This window comes from Centruroides sculpturatus, unplaced genomic scaffold, assembly GCF_000671375.1.
Source record: "Centruroides sculpturatus isolate CEXI.00-Female unplaced genomic scaffold, Cexi_2.0 scaffold1170, whole genome shotgun sequence".
NCBI lineage: Eukaryota > Metazoa > Arthropoda > Arachnida > Scorpiones > Buthidae > Centruroides > Centruroides sculpturatus.
Genome location: NW_019385349.1, coordinates 59,303 through 78,821, shown reverse-complemented (window position 1 = coordinate 78,821; position 19,519 = coordinate 59,303). Strand labels below are relative to the sequence as shown.

Genomic DNA, 19,519 nt, shown 5'->3' with positions numbered 1-19,519 from the left:
TATGAAAATATACTAGCATGTTTTTTAATTTTTGGAACGTAACCCTCCTTTTCGTATTAGTTCTTTGTTTCGTATAACACGGATTCGCATAACACGGCAATTTTTTTGGAACGTAACTACCGTGTTATACGGGGGTTACCTGTATTCCAAATTTCAGTAATTACTTACAAAATTATTTTAAAGATTTATTTTAAAAAGAAAAGCTATTTTATTAATAGATTAATCAGTTTCTATTTCAATAAAATTGGAAAAATTAATCATGATGATTCAAACACATTTTGAAAAACTGATTATATTTAATTTCATTGAAAAAATTTTATGTGCAATTGTTACAAATACATTTTCTATGAATGCAAAAATTTTAGTAATTTTTAACAAATTTGTTTGTGATATAACTATAAAATAACCGAAAAAAACATTTCATTTTCAAATGTCAAAAATTATTCAAAAGTCAGTCAAAAATCAATAATTTGATCATTTCTATTTTAAGAAAACCTTTAATTTTTTAAAATTATTTTTCCTAAAATTATTATTTCTCAAGGAATGTAAAGTGGATACTATAAACAGCAGTTTATATAAACTATTTTATTAAACTTAGATACTGTATATGAAAATTAATTGTTATACTAACATTAAAATATTAAACTGCCTTGAATCATTAGTGTAACATAAATTTTTATATACAGTACACTGATATGTAAATGCACTCATTCATACCACTGTTTATCTTTTTTGTCATTTTAATAAACTTTTAGAACGTGATTATATAGCTCCCTTTAAAAGCTTGAAGCTTTCTTATGTGACTTTATAACAATATGGTTGGCACAGTTTAACCCAAAAGGTCCTTGTGCCATAAAAAGCTAACCAACTAACCATAATCACTTTTATTATAATAATAAAAAAGTTTTAACTGATTAAATTTATAGATGAACACAATTTTTAACAAATAATATGTACTGCAAATATAAAATTAATGCTGAAATTTGCAGAATTAAGAATTATAGTTTATGAATTATAACACTTGATACTAAGATAAAAGAAAAATGGTAATCAACAAGACTGTACTTTTGTTGTCTAGAAAGTAGTTGTGACAATACAATACTGCCATTTCTCCCAAATTCTTTAGAAGGGTTAACTTATTTCCTAACAGTATTTAAACATATGCACTAGTTTCAAGAAAAATATCACCTGTACAGAAAATCTAAAAAGTAGCTTTTAATAAACTAGAATTAAATTAGATATATTCTCAAACAATTATGCAAAAACATTTCAAGATGCAGATACGCTTCCACTTTCTTCACATTAGGTAAAAAAACAAGAAGCAACCAGTATCATCTGGCAAATTTTTAGAATCAGCCAAAATTCAATATTGTGTTACTTACAAGGAAGAAAAAAAATTAATTTCTAAGGGCAATTATTCTTACAGAAAATATAACAATGATTTTTAAATAAAAACTTAAAAGTTCTATTGATACATTGATCTAACTTGATGATAGTTAATAAACTAAGTGCTGATTAACAAGTGGTAGCTCATAGAGAGTAGAAGGCCTTAAAGGTCAAAAACATTCATTTATTTAGTTAATTAAAACTATTTGCTGGTTTTGAAAACCTGTGGTTTTTTTAGAATAAGACAATTAAAATGCATTCTGTGGGTGCAAGATTTTTATAAATTGTTTTCCTCTGTGTACCACACTACATATCTTTCAGAATTTTCAATATATGTCTTTGAAAACATAAAATGAATTAACATAAATTATTAGTGTCTTGAGCAAATATGATTTAAGAAGGTTTACCAAAAATAATGTCTCTATTTTTGTTCTGATAGGAAAATATGTATGTAAATAAATGAAGTGTGACATCAGGAATTTTTGAGACTTCCTGCTTATAAGCTGATAGTTTTACTTTTGTCAATCAATTGTTGAAATGTAAACAACTCTGACATGCATATGAAGCAGCATTACATGATGTGTTCCTGATAAGTGAGAACATTGCACCAGTTGAGATTCAATGACATTTACAATACTTTATGCAGACTAATACAGATGATTTCAATACTTATTAGACATTTGGTTAGGCATGTAGTGAAAAAGGAAATGGCTTAAAATATAGTCAAGATTCAAATACTCTAACACAGCAGAACAGAAGCTAATAAGATTTAGTAGGACAAGTTTCATTCATCATCCCCACTTTGGTGTGATGATGGATGGTACAAGAGCAATATTTCTCTAGAAGCATAAAGTAAAAATAAATGTCAGCAAGTGGCTTAGAATGTTAGCAGCTTTTATAAGAGGGAATATGAGTGTCATGTTAAATGCTAGAAAAGTAAGTGAAACATGAAGGAGACTATGTAGAAAAATAAAAACAAGTCAATAAAAAACTGACTAATGATGTAGAGTAGTGGCATTCAATCTTTCCTAATGAGCTACTTTTTTTTATATCAAGTTATTCAACAATCTTCTCTCTTAAAAAATATATTATTTCAATTAATTCTAAAAGTCATTATTTTATTCACTAATTTTCATTTATTTGTCACTAGTCTACTTTGTCACTAAATAGCATTTTTTGATGCTATCTATCATAAATCACTAAGCTGACAACTTGTACCAACCCAAGTTCAAAAGTGATTTGATGGTACTTTCAATGAAATTACAAGTTAATCCAATCATACATGAATGCATCTTAACAGATTATTAAAATCAATAAAAAATATTATTTTTTTAAGAAAGTAATCTGACTTACAAGAAACAAATTCAACATCATAAATATATTTAAAATGTATTTGCACTACTTGAAAATGATACTAAATATTATTATAAGTCATATAAATAATAACAAATTATATATTGCTATTTTTTCTAATTTATTAAATTGTAGTTCAGTGCATAAAACAGATGGTTGACCAACAATCGCTTCAAAGTTGATCACAACTGATTGAATGTATTTTCTTAGCTAAAAGTTTTCCAGAAAAAAATTGGAAGCAATAATTTTGAACCAATCCTTCAATATTACATGTATTGGATTAATAATTAACTTTTAATTTTCTAATAAGTAAAATTATAGTGGCATATTTCTATATTAATCAAACTTCTTAAATTTTGACCATTAACTTAATAAAATAATTTATTTTATTTCAGTAAGTTTTGTTATACCTGTTTATAATATAGAGCAAGTCCCAGTATCTGACCAGCAAACTGAAAATAAGTCAAATGATCAGGATTTATTGAAGAATTACTATTTGGTTGAAATGTTGATCCATCAGAACTTTGTGTAAAAAGTGCATAATCTGGATTTAAGATTTCTTTTGATAATATATCAAACCATTCTCTAACTACACCTTGACCCATTCCATCTTCTCCTTCAAATATAACAGAAAGTCCTTTTTTTAACTTTTCTGGTGGAACTCGAAGAACTGCTTCACAGCTACTATTAAAAAGATCAGCTAAACACAAAAATAAAAAATAAATTTATAAAAATATTTTAAAATATAAAATCACATATTTATCTATTCACCTCTTGAAATCCTAAGTACAGAATCATTCTGAGCAGAATAAACTAAAGTTCTTTCAGTTTCATGTGATCTTAAATGTTCATTAAACCATTGCTTTCTAGCTGAAAATGGTTGTGACCTGACTAAATGAAGAAACCTGGACATTAGTTCTGGACATTCTAGTAAAAAACTGAAATAGTCAAATATAACTGTGGGATTCCGAACAACTAAAAATTTCAAAACTGTGTCATGTCGGCACACAAAATCAATGAACCTAGGTGAAGTCATTTCCAAGCTAAAAAGAAAAGAAAAAAAAATAGAAATAAAAAATAATAAACATAATACTAATTTATTAAAACATCAAAGTTTATTAAAATTTTTTAAAATTTATTTTTGTTAATAATTAATTTAATAAATTTACTATACATTAAAAGTTATTGAATAACAGTCTAAAATAATAATAAAAATTAATTAGAATTATTATAGTTATTCCACTCAAAACTGGCCATCTGCTAACAGATACACACAGTACACAAAACTTTCTCATTAATTATCAGTAAAGACACATAATTTTCATTTAAAAATTAATAAATTTCTAATATTACAGTATTTCTTTTAGTAAATTTTCTAAAATAAAAATAATTTCATATAATCTAGATTTTTTACAAGTTCTTTCAAACTGATTCTAATCAGGGCAGCTAAGATAAAAATTTGATAATTAGAAAACAATTATATATTTTTATTACATATGAATTTCTAAGAAAGACATAGAAATCATTGATATGTATAGACACACTGAACAGCTAAATACAAAAACAACTTCAATTGTTTTAATAAAAATTTATTTCTCATCTATACTTTAAAGTCTATTTCACAGCATAATTTGTAGACTGATTACTTTTATTGCTGGAGACCTACAGAAGACATTTTGTAAAAAAAACGTCTTCAAACTTTATCTCCTCTTTTCCAAATTAATCACATCCACATTAAAAATGTACCAATTTTATTTGTGATTTAATTTGAGAAAAAATAAAATATCTAGAAAATTTTAAGTTAAGTATAACAAGTGATTTTTTTTCTATTTTTAGTTCTGGTTTACTAAACCAGAACTAAAAAATAAAATCAACCTCACAAATATATTGCCATTCTGATTATTATTATATGTAAAAAAAAACAAAGTAGGAGAAAGATGATTTTAATTACAAAAGAAGATTTAAAATAAACACTTCTTTCCATTTTATATTTTAAAATTAGATTTATATTTTAACAGTGCTGTAATCATTAAAACAATGAACTTACTTTTCTGGAGTGCGACAACCACAGTACCAATAAAAAGCTTGAATAACAGCACAAAGACGAGAAGCAGTTGCATTAATGACATCATCATCTGCAGATTTTTTTACAAAATTAAGTTTTTCACTTGATTTAGAATCTAGATTTTCTTCTACATTCTCAAAATTTGAAACAGGCAATTGCTGTTCACATAAATCACTAACTTCTTTTTTATTTGATAAATGGCAAAGATGTAATCGATCATTCATATCATTTGAATGAGAACAATGGCAATTATTTGTACATTTTGTACACTGTTTTGATTCTTTATGTTCTGTAAATATTTTACAACTGCATGGCAAATCTATATTCATATTCTTGGAATACTCTTTAGCTTCTTTAGAAAATTCAAAAGAATTACTATTTTTTACACTATAATTAATCTTTTCTTCATCTGAAGAAGTATGTGAACTATGATTGACTTTTTCTCTCCATTCAGATTGTTTTTCTTCACTGGAAGTTCTGAAAGGATTCTCTTCAATTTCTGTTTCAGTTAAATAATTACAAGAATTTGATATTTGGCAACAATGATGATTATCATAATCTTCACTTCTTTGTTTACTTTTACCTATTTCACTTGCAGTTTGTGCATTATCATCAGTATGATAATTGCTTGAATTTTTGCAGATATTACAATTTATTGCTGCATCACTATAAGCTGCAACAATACCATTTTTTGGTGATTTATGCTTACAATTAGATTCATTAACACAAGGAATTCCTGTATTACATAATTCTGAAAATGAAAAACTAAACTGATTTTCAAATTCATAAGTAATTGGTGGAGGAGATAAACATGCTCCTTTTAAATCTTGTTCAATAGGATTGCACATGATATTTTCTACTTCTGTGTCTAATATCCTCATCCATTCTTCTAATGAATTCCACAGAATTTCTGTAGATTTAAAAATAGTATTGCTTTCAGGACTTGCATTTGGAGAAGTAAATACTGATGTTGCAGGCACAGGTATCAGTTCTCTGTACAGTTTACACAATACACGGACACATCGCAGAAAATTAGCTGCCTAAAATAAGAAATAATCAATATTAGCAAAAAAATTATTTAAAATTTTATTTTAATCATAAGAAACTCATTTATATAAAAATGTAAAAATTCTTTAAATTACTATAATTTTAACTATGTATAAATATATATATCAGAATCATCACTTTTTGTCATTTCATTCAACTAACACTCAATGGCATGCATAACTGTAATGTTGAGACACTGCAAAAAAATTCTGGGACCCCATGAATGTAAGAAAAAACTGAAAATTACAATCTTTTCAATAATCATCTAATATTGCATGAAAACAAAACTTATAAGTTGAGCTGAATTAATTAATATTCATTGGACACTATTTGATACTATATTAATATTTTTAAATTGTATGCAGATTTTTAAAAAATATTTAAGCAGCATGGGAATTCTGCATTGAAGGGCTTTGTGGAGTCTATGCTGCTGTTAACATTACTGATTCATTTTTATCATCATTACAATCTATTTATTCATAGCATCAATGTGTTTTGTTGGTTTAATTTTTGTCTAAATGAAAACATTGTTTCATGTCAACATTGTTTCATGGAACCTGTTTCTAATGTGTCATTAATTAACCATTGTTTATATTCTTATCATTAAATAATTCATACTTTTCTTCTGTACAGAATCAACAATCGTGCACTTGAATCTTTGATAACCGTGATTAGATCTTCATTGATTCATTTTCATTGCAGTGGTTTCAGAAACAATATCTGACAAAACAATAGATTCCATATACATCTGAAAATCTATAAAAAAAGTTTGAAGATTTTGATTAAAATAATAATTATATTAAAACATTTCTACTGTTTTTTATTATATAAAAAACACAATTATATCTTGTTTGAAATCCATAGAATACTTGTTATCAAATTAAGATACTTCAATTAATTTTTTATAGATCTATTTTGTTTTATATAGCAAATTAAGCTTAAAAAGATAGCTATTCATTTTTAATTTTTCAAAATATTAAATGGATATTTACTTGCAATGTGAAATTACTGGAAACACTCAAAAGTTTATGGCCAGCATGTGATACCAGATCTGAGAGACCTTGGAGAATATGTACTCTTTGCCAATCTCCTAAATGACATAAGTAACGAAGAACCTTCAGTAATGTATCTTCAGTTATTTCTGGTCTTTGGGCCATTTGAATAAGTGATTCATACAATTCTGGCATATAACTAAGTAGAACTTCTGCAGTTTCTCCATAACCACCCTATAAAAAACATACATATGTTTTCATTTTTTAATCATGCATTTTTATAATATAAAGGGAGAGGAATTATGATCAACCAAGTTGGGACTATTTTTTTTCCAAGAATGACTAAACTATCATTTTGACCTAGAATGTAGGTGATAACTTAGTCATTTCTTGGAAAAATAAAAAGATTGGAGTTGATAAAAAATAATAGTCCAAATTTGGTTGGCCATAATGGGGCTCCCTATTTTAATTATTCTGTTATAAATTTTTAGATTATTTATGAGAAGCAATCAGAAAACGTTTCCCTAATTTATCTACAGAAGACAAAGTTCCATTGTTGTAAACTGATGATCTTAAAGTGGCAAAAATGCTTATCTTTATTTTTCCATGTACTTCTCACTATAAATATAAAACAAACACCTTTCTCTATTCTAACCTTCTCTGGAATAAAGAAAGGTGTTTGTTTTATATTTATATAATACTTCCAGTAAGAATTTAGTTATTTATTCTTCTCACTATAACTCAGACTATTGTCACAGTATGGGTTTTTCAATCCCTGATGTGCAGAAGTCCAGGCCTTGCTGTCATAGCCACATACTTGAAGCATGTTTGCACCCATCATCACACAAAGAGGTGACCAGTCATGTGTTCTTTTAAGAAACAAATGAAAATTATTTAGTGCCAAATCTAAGCTGTAGCATGAATGCTCCAAAACAATCCACTAGAAGATGTGCATTAATTCCTGTATGCTCTGTGTAGTGTGAGGCCAGGCTTTGTCATGGGAGGATCACACCATCTGTCAAAAGACCAGGATGTTTCTTCCTGACAGTTTCTCACAATTTTTTGAGTGTTGTGCATTATGTCTTTGATGTGGGACCACTTCTCCAAGTGGTCTGCTATTTTGAGCTCCACAGTGCATAACTAAAATGTCATCATTCCACTCAACCATCTTAGAAATAACTGGTGTCAATAGTACTTAAAAACAGTATATTTTTTCCAAGCAGAGAAACTTTTTCTGATCATCTCTCATATATACAAACAATTATATATATACAAGGAGTAATGTTATATCATAAGAGATACTATAAAATTAAAATATAGATACTAAATAAACATTTGAATCTTATTTCTCTTTTATTACTATATTATATTTATGATATAAAAATATCATTGTGCAAAATTTTTTATTAATACATCTTTTTAGCATCTATATAATATAATTTCTATACACATAATTTTTCTTAATAAAAAATTTATTATTATGAAATTATAGATACTTTTATATTAATTAATATTAGTTTCAAAAATGTATATATAACTATCAACAATATTAATTATTATAAATGAAAATTCATCATAGTTATTTACTCTCTTAAATTCTTCAATTTATATTTTTCACTGTGGAACATTTCAAGTCAAATATATTTTTTAAGTTCAAAACTTATGATTTAATAAACATAAAAATATATGTTTTAAAAATTTTTTTAGTAATTAAAAAATAAAATAAAACAAACCAGCACACAAAGATCTAATGGTGTTTTTCCAGAATAGTCAGCAGTGAATTTCGCTCCTCGAGAAAGCAATATTTGAGCAGTGTCACGTTGCCCATGCCTAAAAATAATTACTGATATAAACATACTATTTACTATATTAAATCAATGGTTTTATTTATTTTTATAAAATAAAAATATGTATTATACAACTAGGAAAAAAACAAATTATTTATTAAATAAAATCTATAATAAATATATATGTAATATATATACAGACATAATTACAAATAAAAGATATTCATGGATATACTTAAAAAATAATAATATAGAGGTTGCGTCCGACGTTTTCAATGCCTAAATGTGTATTTCGGATGTTCAGCACCACCTTTCTGTAAGCCTAGATGTTTGACAAATGGCGTTTGGAATGTCAGTGGAATCATGCTTGACATTCCAAATGCCATTGTCAAACTTCTAGGCTTACAGAAAGGTGGTGCTGAACATCCGAAATATACATTTAGGCGTTGAAAACGTCGGCCGCAACCTCTCTAATAATAAATAGTTTAACTAATATTGTATTATATACCATGGGGATTTAGTATAGAGATGAGATATTCCCCCTTTAGCACAATTAATGGGAAGCTTTTGAAAAAGAGAGATATGTTCAATTAAATCAAAAAAAATTCATAAGATAATAAATACTATTTTTATTTATTTATTTAACAATCCAGACTTAGAATCATTATGCCATTACATTACAAGTCAATCTTTTTTTAAAACAAAAAACTTAAAATTCAAGCTTTATCCACACATTTTAGAAAAAGTGAGAAAAAACTTTAGGATTTTACTTTAGCCAAATAATCTGTAGAATTTCTAATGCAAGTTGGATATATTAAGGAATTTTTTGTAAAATCATCTGAAATTTATTATTTCTTTACTATACAAAAATGAGGTGAAGAATAAATGTTGCAAGTTCACCAAAACATTTTCAGATTTGGTTAAAAAATCATAGCCTTAAAGCTAAAAATTGCAGTTTTAAAATTACAAAAAGAAGTTTTTTGATTTCAGAATATGTATATAGATCTTAGACTTAAATAGTATATATCAAGAGTTGATCATAATAATAAATACAATTGAAGAAAGGATAAAAAGATTCTCTAGCAAAGTATTTAAGTTATTTTTTTTTTGGTGGCTCAGCTTAAAATAAAAATTAATGTTACTTACATGATCCTGTGTGTGTGCTCAAAAGTATTTTTAAGACATGTATTTGATTGCCAGATAGCCAAGATAATTATGATATCAACCCACTGCCCTGCATGATCCAGGCAAGCAAACCCAGGAATTATTCAGGGGTGATCTGTTTGAGATATGTCAAATCCATCCCTCACTACCTAGCAATCCTCATTTGGACTGGTTGACTCCATACTGAACATGATAAAATGCCTTCTTGGTACTTGTAGGGCAAAAAGAGTTGAGAAAAAGACACATTTTTTGTGTTTGTCTTCAATTGTATTTATTAATATAACTAGCAGGTAGGCCCGGCGTTGCTCGGGCAAAAGTAATGATAGCAAAGATTAAGATTATTATGTTACAGTCAACTTTACCCATTTTCACAGAATGCAAGAATTGGGTCCCCCTGTTTCCGTCCCCCTGAAGAATTGGGTCCCCCTGTTCCCATCTAAAAATTCTCTAATTAGAGAATTTTTAGATGGGTCTAAAAATATATTCAATTTCCCACAAAAATGAAAAAAACTGCATCTGTGTCTTGCATGTCGCTTTCTCTTAACAATTCCATTGTTACGTAACACTTCCATTGTTGACACTTCCATTGTTGATGGAAGTGTTAAGCCTTAATCCTGTCCCTCTCCCTGTGGGGAGGAATTTCGAAAAATCCCTTCTTAATGTGCGTTCTTGTAATGTACCCTAACTGTGTACTAAATTTCAACTTTCAACTCCTAACCATTTGGGCTCTATGCTGATTATTATTATTATTATCAACTCATCTCGATTAAAAAATAGATGTAGTTCTAGAGCAAGCATGGCCAACATACAACCTCCGGGCCAGATCCAGCCCAGCTAATGAATCTATGTGGCCCTTNAAAAGGAAAAAAAAAAAAAAAACTCACTGTGCCTTTAGAGTTAACCCTCTGTGATAATCCGGAGGAACTCTATAAAATTGAGTTACATCATTTTTACCCTAAAATAAACTTAAAGAAATAATTTACTTTAATTTCACTTAAAATATGGAAAAATGATAAAATTTGGAATAATTAATAAAACATAACCTAATAAGGTTATAAATTTTTACATCCTGTAAAACTGCTCTGTCACGTAGCACTTTTTCAAGAACTGAGGATGTTTTGCTTCCTTCCTCCACGACTCGTATCTTAGAATTTTGCACACCACCTGCTCAAATGTCACAACTTTTCTGATTATAATGACTGGGCAGAAAAGGTAGATAAAAGGGCAGGTTTCCATACACTCGGGGCAGTTCGTCCCCAACTAGCCATACAGGGGCAGTTCCCCAGACTTGCCATAGGGAATTTGTTCAGAAAGTGCCATAGTGAGCGCTCCGACTCTAACAGTTTATCCTGTCTCCCGACTCCACCTTTACAGGAAGAAATCAACGAGAGAAAGGTTTCCAATGTGAACAACGAGGTAATACGATTATTGTAAAACTCTCTCTCTCAGTAGATAAGACAGATCCTAGTCTCAAGATAGGATATAAGTCTTGTATTTTTCATGTTTTACATCTGTATTTTTATTATTTGTTAGTATTATTGTTAATTCTAATCAAATTATCTACTATAAGAAGAACCTCCCTAGTCTTAGGTTAGAATTATGTTTTATGTTTTGTTATTATATTATTTGTCCTTGTTATTCTGGTCTTCTGTGATTAAAGTGTTGATTTTTATATTCTTGACTTTCGTAGTCGAGTATTTGTTACTTATGCACAACCCACACAGAATCTTACCACTCGGGTTCTGTTAAAAATTAGGCCATCCAGTGACAAAGTGAGCAGGTCTAACTGATCTGACGATTAGAGGGCCTGGACCCTCGTCCGTATTCTCACATACTGTGCCTTTAGAGTTAACCCTCCATTATAAATCTCTTAAGTACAATGTAGAGTGTTGATAAAGCATGATAATGTGAAAAATGTATCTGTAATCTACAATTCAGTCTCTATGAGGTGACCACCATAATGAGATCTCGCACCACCTCAAAATCTTCCTAGGGCAGTCTCTGATTCGGCCCATGAAAAAAGTTCTCTTTCCAATCCAGCCTGGGGGCAAAAACTGTTGTCCACCCCTGTTCTAGAGTTTACAAATGTTTTTCAAGAACTTGATTGTAAAAGCCTTACTGTCCTTAAATTCTAATGTTATTGTTAATTGTCTACTTGGACTTTACTTATTAATAGGACTTAATACTGGTGTTTAAAGATTGGCAATCTTTAAACACCAGTATTAAGTCCTATTAATAAGTAAAGTCCAAGTAGACAATTAACAATAACATTTGTTTTTTAAGAAGTTTATTGTAGGCACTAAAAATATTACCAGATTGAAAAAATAAATAAATACCATTGTCATATCACTAAAAAAAAAATTGGGGTCTTGCTTGTTTGTCTCTATCAGTCCGTTCGTCTCATTTAGTTTGTCATTGTGTTTGTTTCCTTTTTGCGCTGTCTGTCTAGCTGTTAAGTAGTATTAAGATTTGCAATTGCATTCAGTTTTATTAGTATTAAGTAAATATAAGTCTTCCTACTAACAGCCATTGGCACTAACTTCTACACTTAGCTATTCATGGCGGCACTCAATATGGCCAATGCCTTTCTTGTATGTATGTCATATCACTAACTTACTTGAAATCTGTAATAAATTGCCAGACCTGGCAACATTGCCCTGTTCCCACTATCTTGATAATGGCTAATAAACTAAATGTTTATGTCCATAAAAGACATCATCATCTGCTTTTAATGCTTTATATGGATAAAATGGATAATGCATGCTTTAAAATGGATAAAATTAAAAATTAATATATTGTTGCTTAACCAAGAGTAAAATTAGCTGATTAATTTGAACTTTATCTGATTCACAAGCTTTAGCCTTAACACACACAAAAGAATAAGCATTGAAAAATGTCACACACAACTAATCAGTCAGATTATCATTTATATGATTGACAAAATATAGACCATTTAAGTCTAATGTTGCATTCCAGCAAACTGCCACCATTATTTTTCTCTCACTTCAAAGATTTCAAGTACAGTAAAACTTCTCTAACTGAAATGTCTGCAACTTGTATATTTCTTTAACTCAAAATGAAACACTTGGTAGATCTCAATAGAACAGCATAGAGATTTAACATCTCCAACTTGAATTTCTTAACTCAAATTTTCTCTAAGTCAAAGTTTTTCATGGTTTCCCAACACAGATTTATGTTACTTTTAACTTCCCCAACTCAAATATTTATATTTATTCTGTCAAAAGTGATCCTATTTATCAGATTTCCATGAAATTTTCAGAGTTTGACTCTCAAACATCAATTTTCAGACAAAATTCCAAAGCAAGGGTCCTCTCACTTATCTCAACAAGAAACTGTTTGACTCCCATTAGTTACATTAAACATTTTGCTGAAAAGCATTACAGAGACTATTTAAAACAAAAAAAACTATCAAAGATTCTTTATATAATGAAAGAGATAAAAGTACAAATTACTCAGAATCACTACTTTTTACTCTAGTGTTCTCTAACTCAAATCGTCTGTAACTCAAAAGTTTTTTCCTGTCCCTTGAAGATCTTGAGTTAGAGAAGCTTTGAGTTAGAGAAGTTTTACTTATTTACAGCACACTTTGATTTAAAAAGTCATGGTAATCTGCATGTATTTTGATAACATATATATTTATTAAATATTTTCCCAATTACTTTTGTGTTTATAGTTGCTTGAGATGAAAATGATTCTATTTCAGATCATAATAATTATGAGGAATTCAGTTCCATTACACTGTAGTTCTGAAAGGGTAGTTCAACTTTTCACTTCTGTTTGGAATTTCAGTAATAGTAATGGAACTGTGTGTTACACAGTCCCAATTTATCTTTTACCTGCTCTACACATCCCATCATTTTGGCAACAATGGTATGTGTGCTGAATAGAAGTATTTTGATTGATGTAGTAGAACAGCCCTGTGCTTGGTAGAAGCAATTGATAGACTTAGAAAATTAAGGATCACCTAGCCTGTACTGTAGTCCAAATCTATCACCATGCAATTATCACCTGTTTGTTAATTAAAGAAAGTCTTGAGAGACAATAGTTACTGCATGAAGAACTCTCAGAAGTTAGTGTTTGTCATACAGTAGATCTGACACCAACCAAAATATACTTCTATTCTGCAGATATATCATCATTGCCAAAACAAGAGAAGTGTCAGTGTTTGGAGGGGGTCCTAGAGGAGAGAAAAATTAAAATAAATTGAGACTATAAAACACACACATTCAGCTGGATAAGCAATCCAATGACATACTCCACTTCAGATGAAATGGACTGTCATTGGCTTGCTTATCCAGCTGTATTAAAGTCACTTTACCAGACAATGCACCCTTTATTCATGAGGAAGTTAGTTCAGTGAAAACACATCAGATCTAATGGGTATATCCAAATTTGATTTTTTAATAAATTTAATCTAGCACAGAAAAGTAATTTTGTGATATACAGGGTTAATACTCAAATTTTTTTTTTAATTTCATGACTTTCCCTGACCAACTTTATGCAAATTTCCTGACCCTCATGTCCCTTATAGTATGGCTCACTGACAATATAAAACAGAATTTGACTTACTATGCACATATGCTATTGCTTCTCTAACTTTTTAATTACTAGTAGTTATTTTTTCTAATTAACAGTTATATACTTTTTATAATTGCCAAATTATTAACATTAAAAATAAAATGTTTTATTAAACTTTAGCTTATTCTGTTATTAATCCACAACCATAAATCTACATGGCTTTGAAAAAAGCCTTTATTTATTATTCATTAATAAATCTTGTATAATCCATGTACAAAAGTGTATATTTATTAAATTTATCCCTGAATAAATTTCTTGAACTTTTTATAAAGTATTAACAAACTGGAAAAAATTGAAAATTGTTTTGTTAGGCAATCAAAATTATTAAAATGAAAAATAATAAATAATACCATTCACATTAAAATTTATTTATCATTTTTTGTACTTTGTAAAATTTGTGTATGCTTGGAAGAAATTTTGGTTCCTGAAAATATTCTGCACCTTTTTTCATTAGTTGTATTGCAGCACTACATTACTTCTTGCTGCTTGCAGATGGCTACACTTAGTCAAGTATGCTGTCACCAAAAAAAATTCTACAAGGCAGCCAAAGAAGCAAATTCCCTGACTTTTTGATAATTTGAGAAATTTCCTTTCCATGACTTTTTCCAAACACTAATGAAAATCCCTCTTTTCTGACTTTCTAGGTGCATAGGAACCCTGCAAATACCTAAATTCATATTTATTTAATTTCATTATTATTTAAAATCATTACTAAAATAATATATGAGACTGTAATAATAATTCAAATAAATAAATACATTACAGATTTATTCTTATTCTTCTGCTTTGTATTTTGCATCTGAACAAAAATATTTTTATTTTTCATACAGCTCCATATGTAGAATTCAAACTGATTGATGAAACTGATTAATGAAATGAAATCTCTAAATCTCTAATTTGAAGGTACCAAACCTTCAAATTAGAGATTTCACTGTATATTTTGTGTGTTTAATTCATTCAAATATATTTTTTTGAAATTTAAATACAGTAGAGCGTCGATTATCCGAATCAATTGGGGACTGGGGTTGTTCGGAAGATCAATGTTTCGAATTACCGATTATGTANCCGAATGCCCCGAATCGTGATTGCCGGAAGTTCCGCCTTTTTGGAACCATAGGTAATCTTAACCTAACTTATTATAGGTAGCAAGTTTTCAGAAACTTAGACAAGTTGACTCAGAGATAAATGTTTGTGAGAGCCGAATTTAGTGAAATAAATTGTTTAAATATTTTTTATTGAGGAAAAAAAAGTTTAGAGAAATAAACACAAAAAACGACATTTAAAAAGATAATTAAATTACTTTCCCACGGACTTAGTTCCTGGTTAAAGATGATACATCGAATGTGTCACTCGGAATCTACGAAGAGGACAAAACACACAACTATTGGTCAGTGGTGGAACCCTAATAAGGCAGTGGAAAAAACCCAACGAGACCTCCTTTATAAAAAGGAGGGGTCGATTCGTAAAAGACAGTCTCCAGAGTTAAGCGAACTAGAGGATTACTGTGTGAATTAGCCGCTGCCAGTGACTTTTAAAATCATCGCCGTGCAGGAAGACCAGCATCTAAGAAACCTCATCGTTTGAAAGAACTGTGTAAGAAACCTCATCGTTCGAAGAGACCTCTTGAGACTCATAACTAATATCAAGGTATTTATCTTCGCGCGAAGTAAATGTAAACTCTCTCTTTCATTAATACTGGTTATCGGGAAAAAAGTAGCTATGTTAACTGAAATCAATTATTATTTGTATATAGTTTAAATAGAACAATAAACGAGTATTATGTATATAAAGCAACTCTATAGAGTGTAATTCCTCTGATTCTCTCCTCCTGCCTCCATCCCGGAACCAAAAGTCTGCAAGCGCGACCGTTCGCGTAAAGAAAATTAACGGCCAATATTTATTTTTCTGTGTCTGTTTCAAGACACAGTGGTGTCATCCTGACAGGGCGCCAAAGAGGTGCCGACTCCGCGGTCACATGTTTATAGATGTACAGTACGTTGGCTCTCCTGTCAGAAAGTTATAAAATACTTGGCAATAAAATCCGTATGATTATAGAAATGAAAGGAGAATCAACAATGAATCAAAATTGGGATTTTGGATTAAAAACAAGGAAATAAATAAATAAGTACTTAAAATGAAAAACGGCAGCAAAAACTTCATCATGATTTTAACTTGCAACTGAAAAGCAAAAGAGAATGCGTAATTTGAGACTTCAATTAGGAAATACAAATTCAAAATTATTTCTAAATGTTAAACATTGCAGAAAAAAAACAATATCATACAAAGTAAAAACCCCTGATTCATTTTTATTATTTCTAAACATAAAGACACGAATTTATGTTTGAACAAAACAAGTCCCAATTTTAGGGGTCAATGTGTTTAGAGGTCAATTTTCACTTTTCCTGCTTAAACACCTCGAATGGAAATTGGCGAAATAAAGGTGAATATACCTTTTTAAAAGTTTTTGCTCATCAGCTTATCGAAATTTTTAGAAAGATTAATTAGATTAAAAAATTTTATTTAAAAATTGATAATTATGATTTGTGTACTGAATAAATAAGAGAGTAAAATGAAAATGACAAGACACATTAGAAGAATGACATAATAAATGAACAAAAAGGGTAATGAAACGAATACGAGAGTACGAAATGAGAAAAATCAGACAAAAAATAACTTAAAAAATCGGCACTCACAGTAAAAGACATTAACAAAAGAAAGGAAATATTAAGCAGAAGTCTTTATCCTGCAAGAAATAATTAAGACTGATGATATTATAAATTACCGAATATCGAGCAAAACGAATTTAAAAATATATTTATGAAATTATAAATTATTGCAAAAATTAATATAAAGTTCAAAGAATATATGTGTATTTTAATTGCAAATTTCAATGATAAATAAAATTCGCCTTTGAATTGTTCAATTAAGATATTTTCTGTTCAATGAAATTCTTAAATTACTTAAAAAAATTTCGAATAATTAGCTTACAAAATTTTTTTAAATTATTGTATTAAAAAACATAAACTTCCATGCTATGCATAACAACCAAGCCCATCTTTAGGTGTGGACCTACCTGGCCTGGGCCCAGGAGCCTCCCAATATTGGGGGCATTCAAACATTCGAGACCTCGAAAATATGCAAAATTGAATAGAACAACGAGTAGAAAAATTATTCTAAATAGTATACAATCAAAAGATATGTTTGATAACTTTTATTAAGTACTAGCTGCAAGGACCCGCTGCGCTGGGCAAAAAGTAACGATAGTGAAAATTAAGATAATTATATTATAGCCAATCTTACCCGTTTTCACAGAATGCAAGAATTAGGCCCTCCGTTTCCAGACTAATTAGGAAATTTTTACGTCCAGTCAAACGAACTATTTTTCAATTTGATCACGGAACGTTTACAATCGTTCTATAATCGAACCAATTCGAATTCGAATACAAATTCGAATTTAAAACGGTTCGAATATTTTTAAAATCGAAATAGAAACTCTTTGAAGTCAACCATTTTAAGTTCCCATATCTCCTGCACCCTTATAGCTATCGAGACGCAACCACTATAGAGCACGAATGGAGACTTGGGGCTACTACTACATACAAACACCATTCATGTGCGATGTGTAGTTTTGGCTAAAAATTGAAATATAGGGACACACACATCCATTTATATATATATATATATATATAGATATAAATATATACTCTTTCTGCCCTGTGGGCACTAAGAGAACTTTTTAAATGATATCCTGTCATGAGTTCAGCCAGGTCCCACAATGAGTGAAGAGATGTGGACCAGCGTATCCAGATCAGACACCCATCAAAGATTCCTGTTCTTTTTTTAACTATATGAATTTTGATCCCAGGTCAACTAGTGTGATAGGTTGATACCTTAACTGCCTTAACCATCTGGCCAATATTATATTGTTATGATCAGGAATAAAATTGATAATTTAGCATTCACAAATAATGCTTTCATTTTATGTGACTATCTTAAAAACATTGCATATACTAATTACTTATTATTTTTAGTTTCAATTCAATTTATTTATTGACTTAGAGATCTCCCCTGATCTAGGGAAAGAAGAATACAATTATAATTACTTTTTTTTATTTAAGTTAACATAATAAGATTTAACATCTTAGAATAAAACTTAGAGCAATAAATGTGAGAACAAAATTAATTGGATTTAATTAATAAATGAGTAGCAGAGTATTTTGAAAGAAGGAAATTATAAAATGTAAGTAATAAATATATCAAGTAATTATTATTGCCTTACTGTCCTTATTCAAATTTCTTATTATATATATAATTTGTCAATATGGACAGTAATGATTAACAGGATAATTATACTGGTGTTAAGCATTTACACAAATTAAGGAAAAGTTCTTAAAGAAACCAGACTTTCTTTATTAAGCTACCTGTAGCACAGGTAGCTTAATAAAATTCAGAATAAAGAAGATGTAAAAATGCCTTGTGTCTATTAATACACCTAGTCATGAAGAAAAAAACAAATATATAATAAGGAATAAATATATAAATTTGCGATGTTGAAATTGTTATAGATTTTGCAAAAATATTTTTAAAATATCAAAATATTAAATTCATTTAGCATTCTCATTTTTTAAAAGCTAATACTTGTATCAATGGTAAATTTTAATAAAAACTTTTAATTATTATATATACTTTTTTGAAAATTTTAAAAATCAAAATAAACTGATGCAATTTTTGAATATACTATACAGTATATTCAAAAATGACAGATATTCTTAAATTATATCAGGTCAGTCCATAAGTTCGTGGGTATTTTATGATCTTAAGAAAAATCTTGTTTTGCTGTTAAAAATGCCAGTCTAATGTGATACTTTTTACACTGAAGTGTTAAATTGGATCTCATTCATATAATACTGTTCAGAATTGAAACATTTCAGTTGTTTATTTTCGTTAAAATGGAAGTAACAGATGAATATAAGAGACATGTTTTATACTTTTTATTTTTAAGTGATGAGAATGCTACAAATGCAGCCAAAAAATTAAATACTGTTCATAATCAAACTGTAATTAGTGTAAGGACTGCGCAGAAGTGGTTTGAAAGATTTAGAAATAATGATTTTAGTGTGGAGGAT

General features: G+C 28.9%; 1 protein-coding gene across 1 annotated transcript in view; it reads right to left on the bottom strand.

Annotated features, from left to right (window-relative positions):
• The window catches only part of LOC111637967 (E3 ubiquitin-protein ligase HACE1-like), a 45,808-nt gene that overhangs the window by 14,481 nt on the left and 11,808 nt on the right, over nt 1-19,519 (bottom strand). The window contains exons 7-12 of the mRNA XM_023383578.1: nt 10,679-10,749; nt 8,577-8,718; nt 6,844-7,077; nt 4,787-5,844; nt 3,511-3,782; nt 3,150-3,439 (exon numbers count right to left, since the gene is read on the bottom strand). Of these exons, the coding sequence (XP_023239346.1) occupies nt 3,150-3,439; nt 3,511-3,782; nt 4,787-5,844; nt 6,844-7,077; nt 8,577-8,718; nt 10,679-10,749 (2,067 nt within the window). The remainder of the gene's footprint in view (nt 1-3,149; nt 3,440-3,510; nt 3,783-4,786; nt 5,845-6,843; nt 7,078-8,576; nt 8,719-10,678; nt 10,750-19,519) is intronic.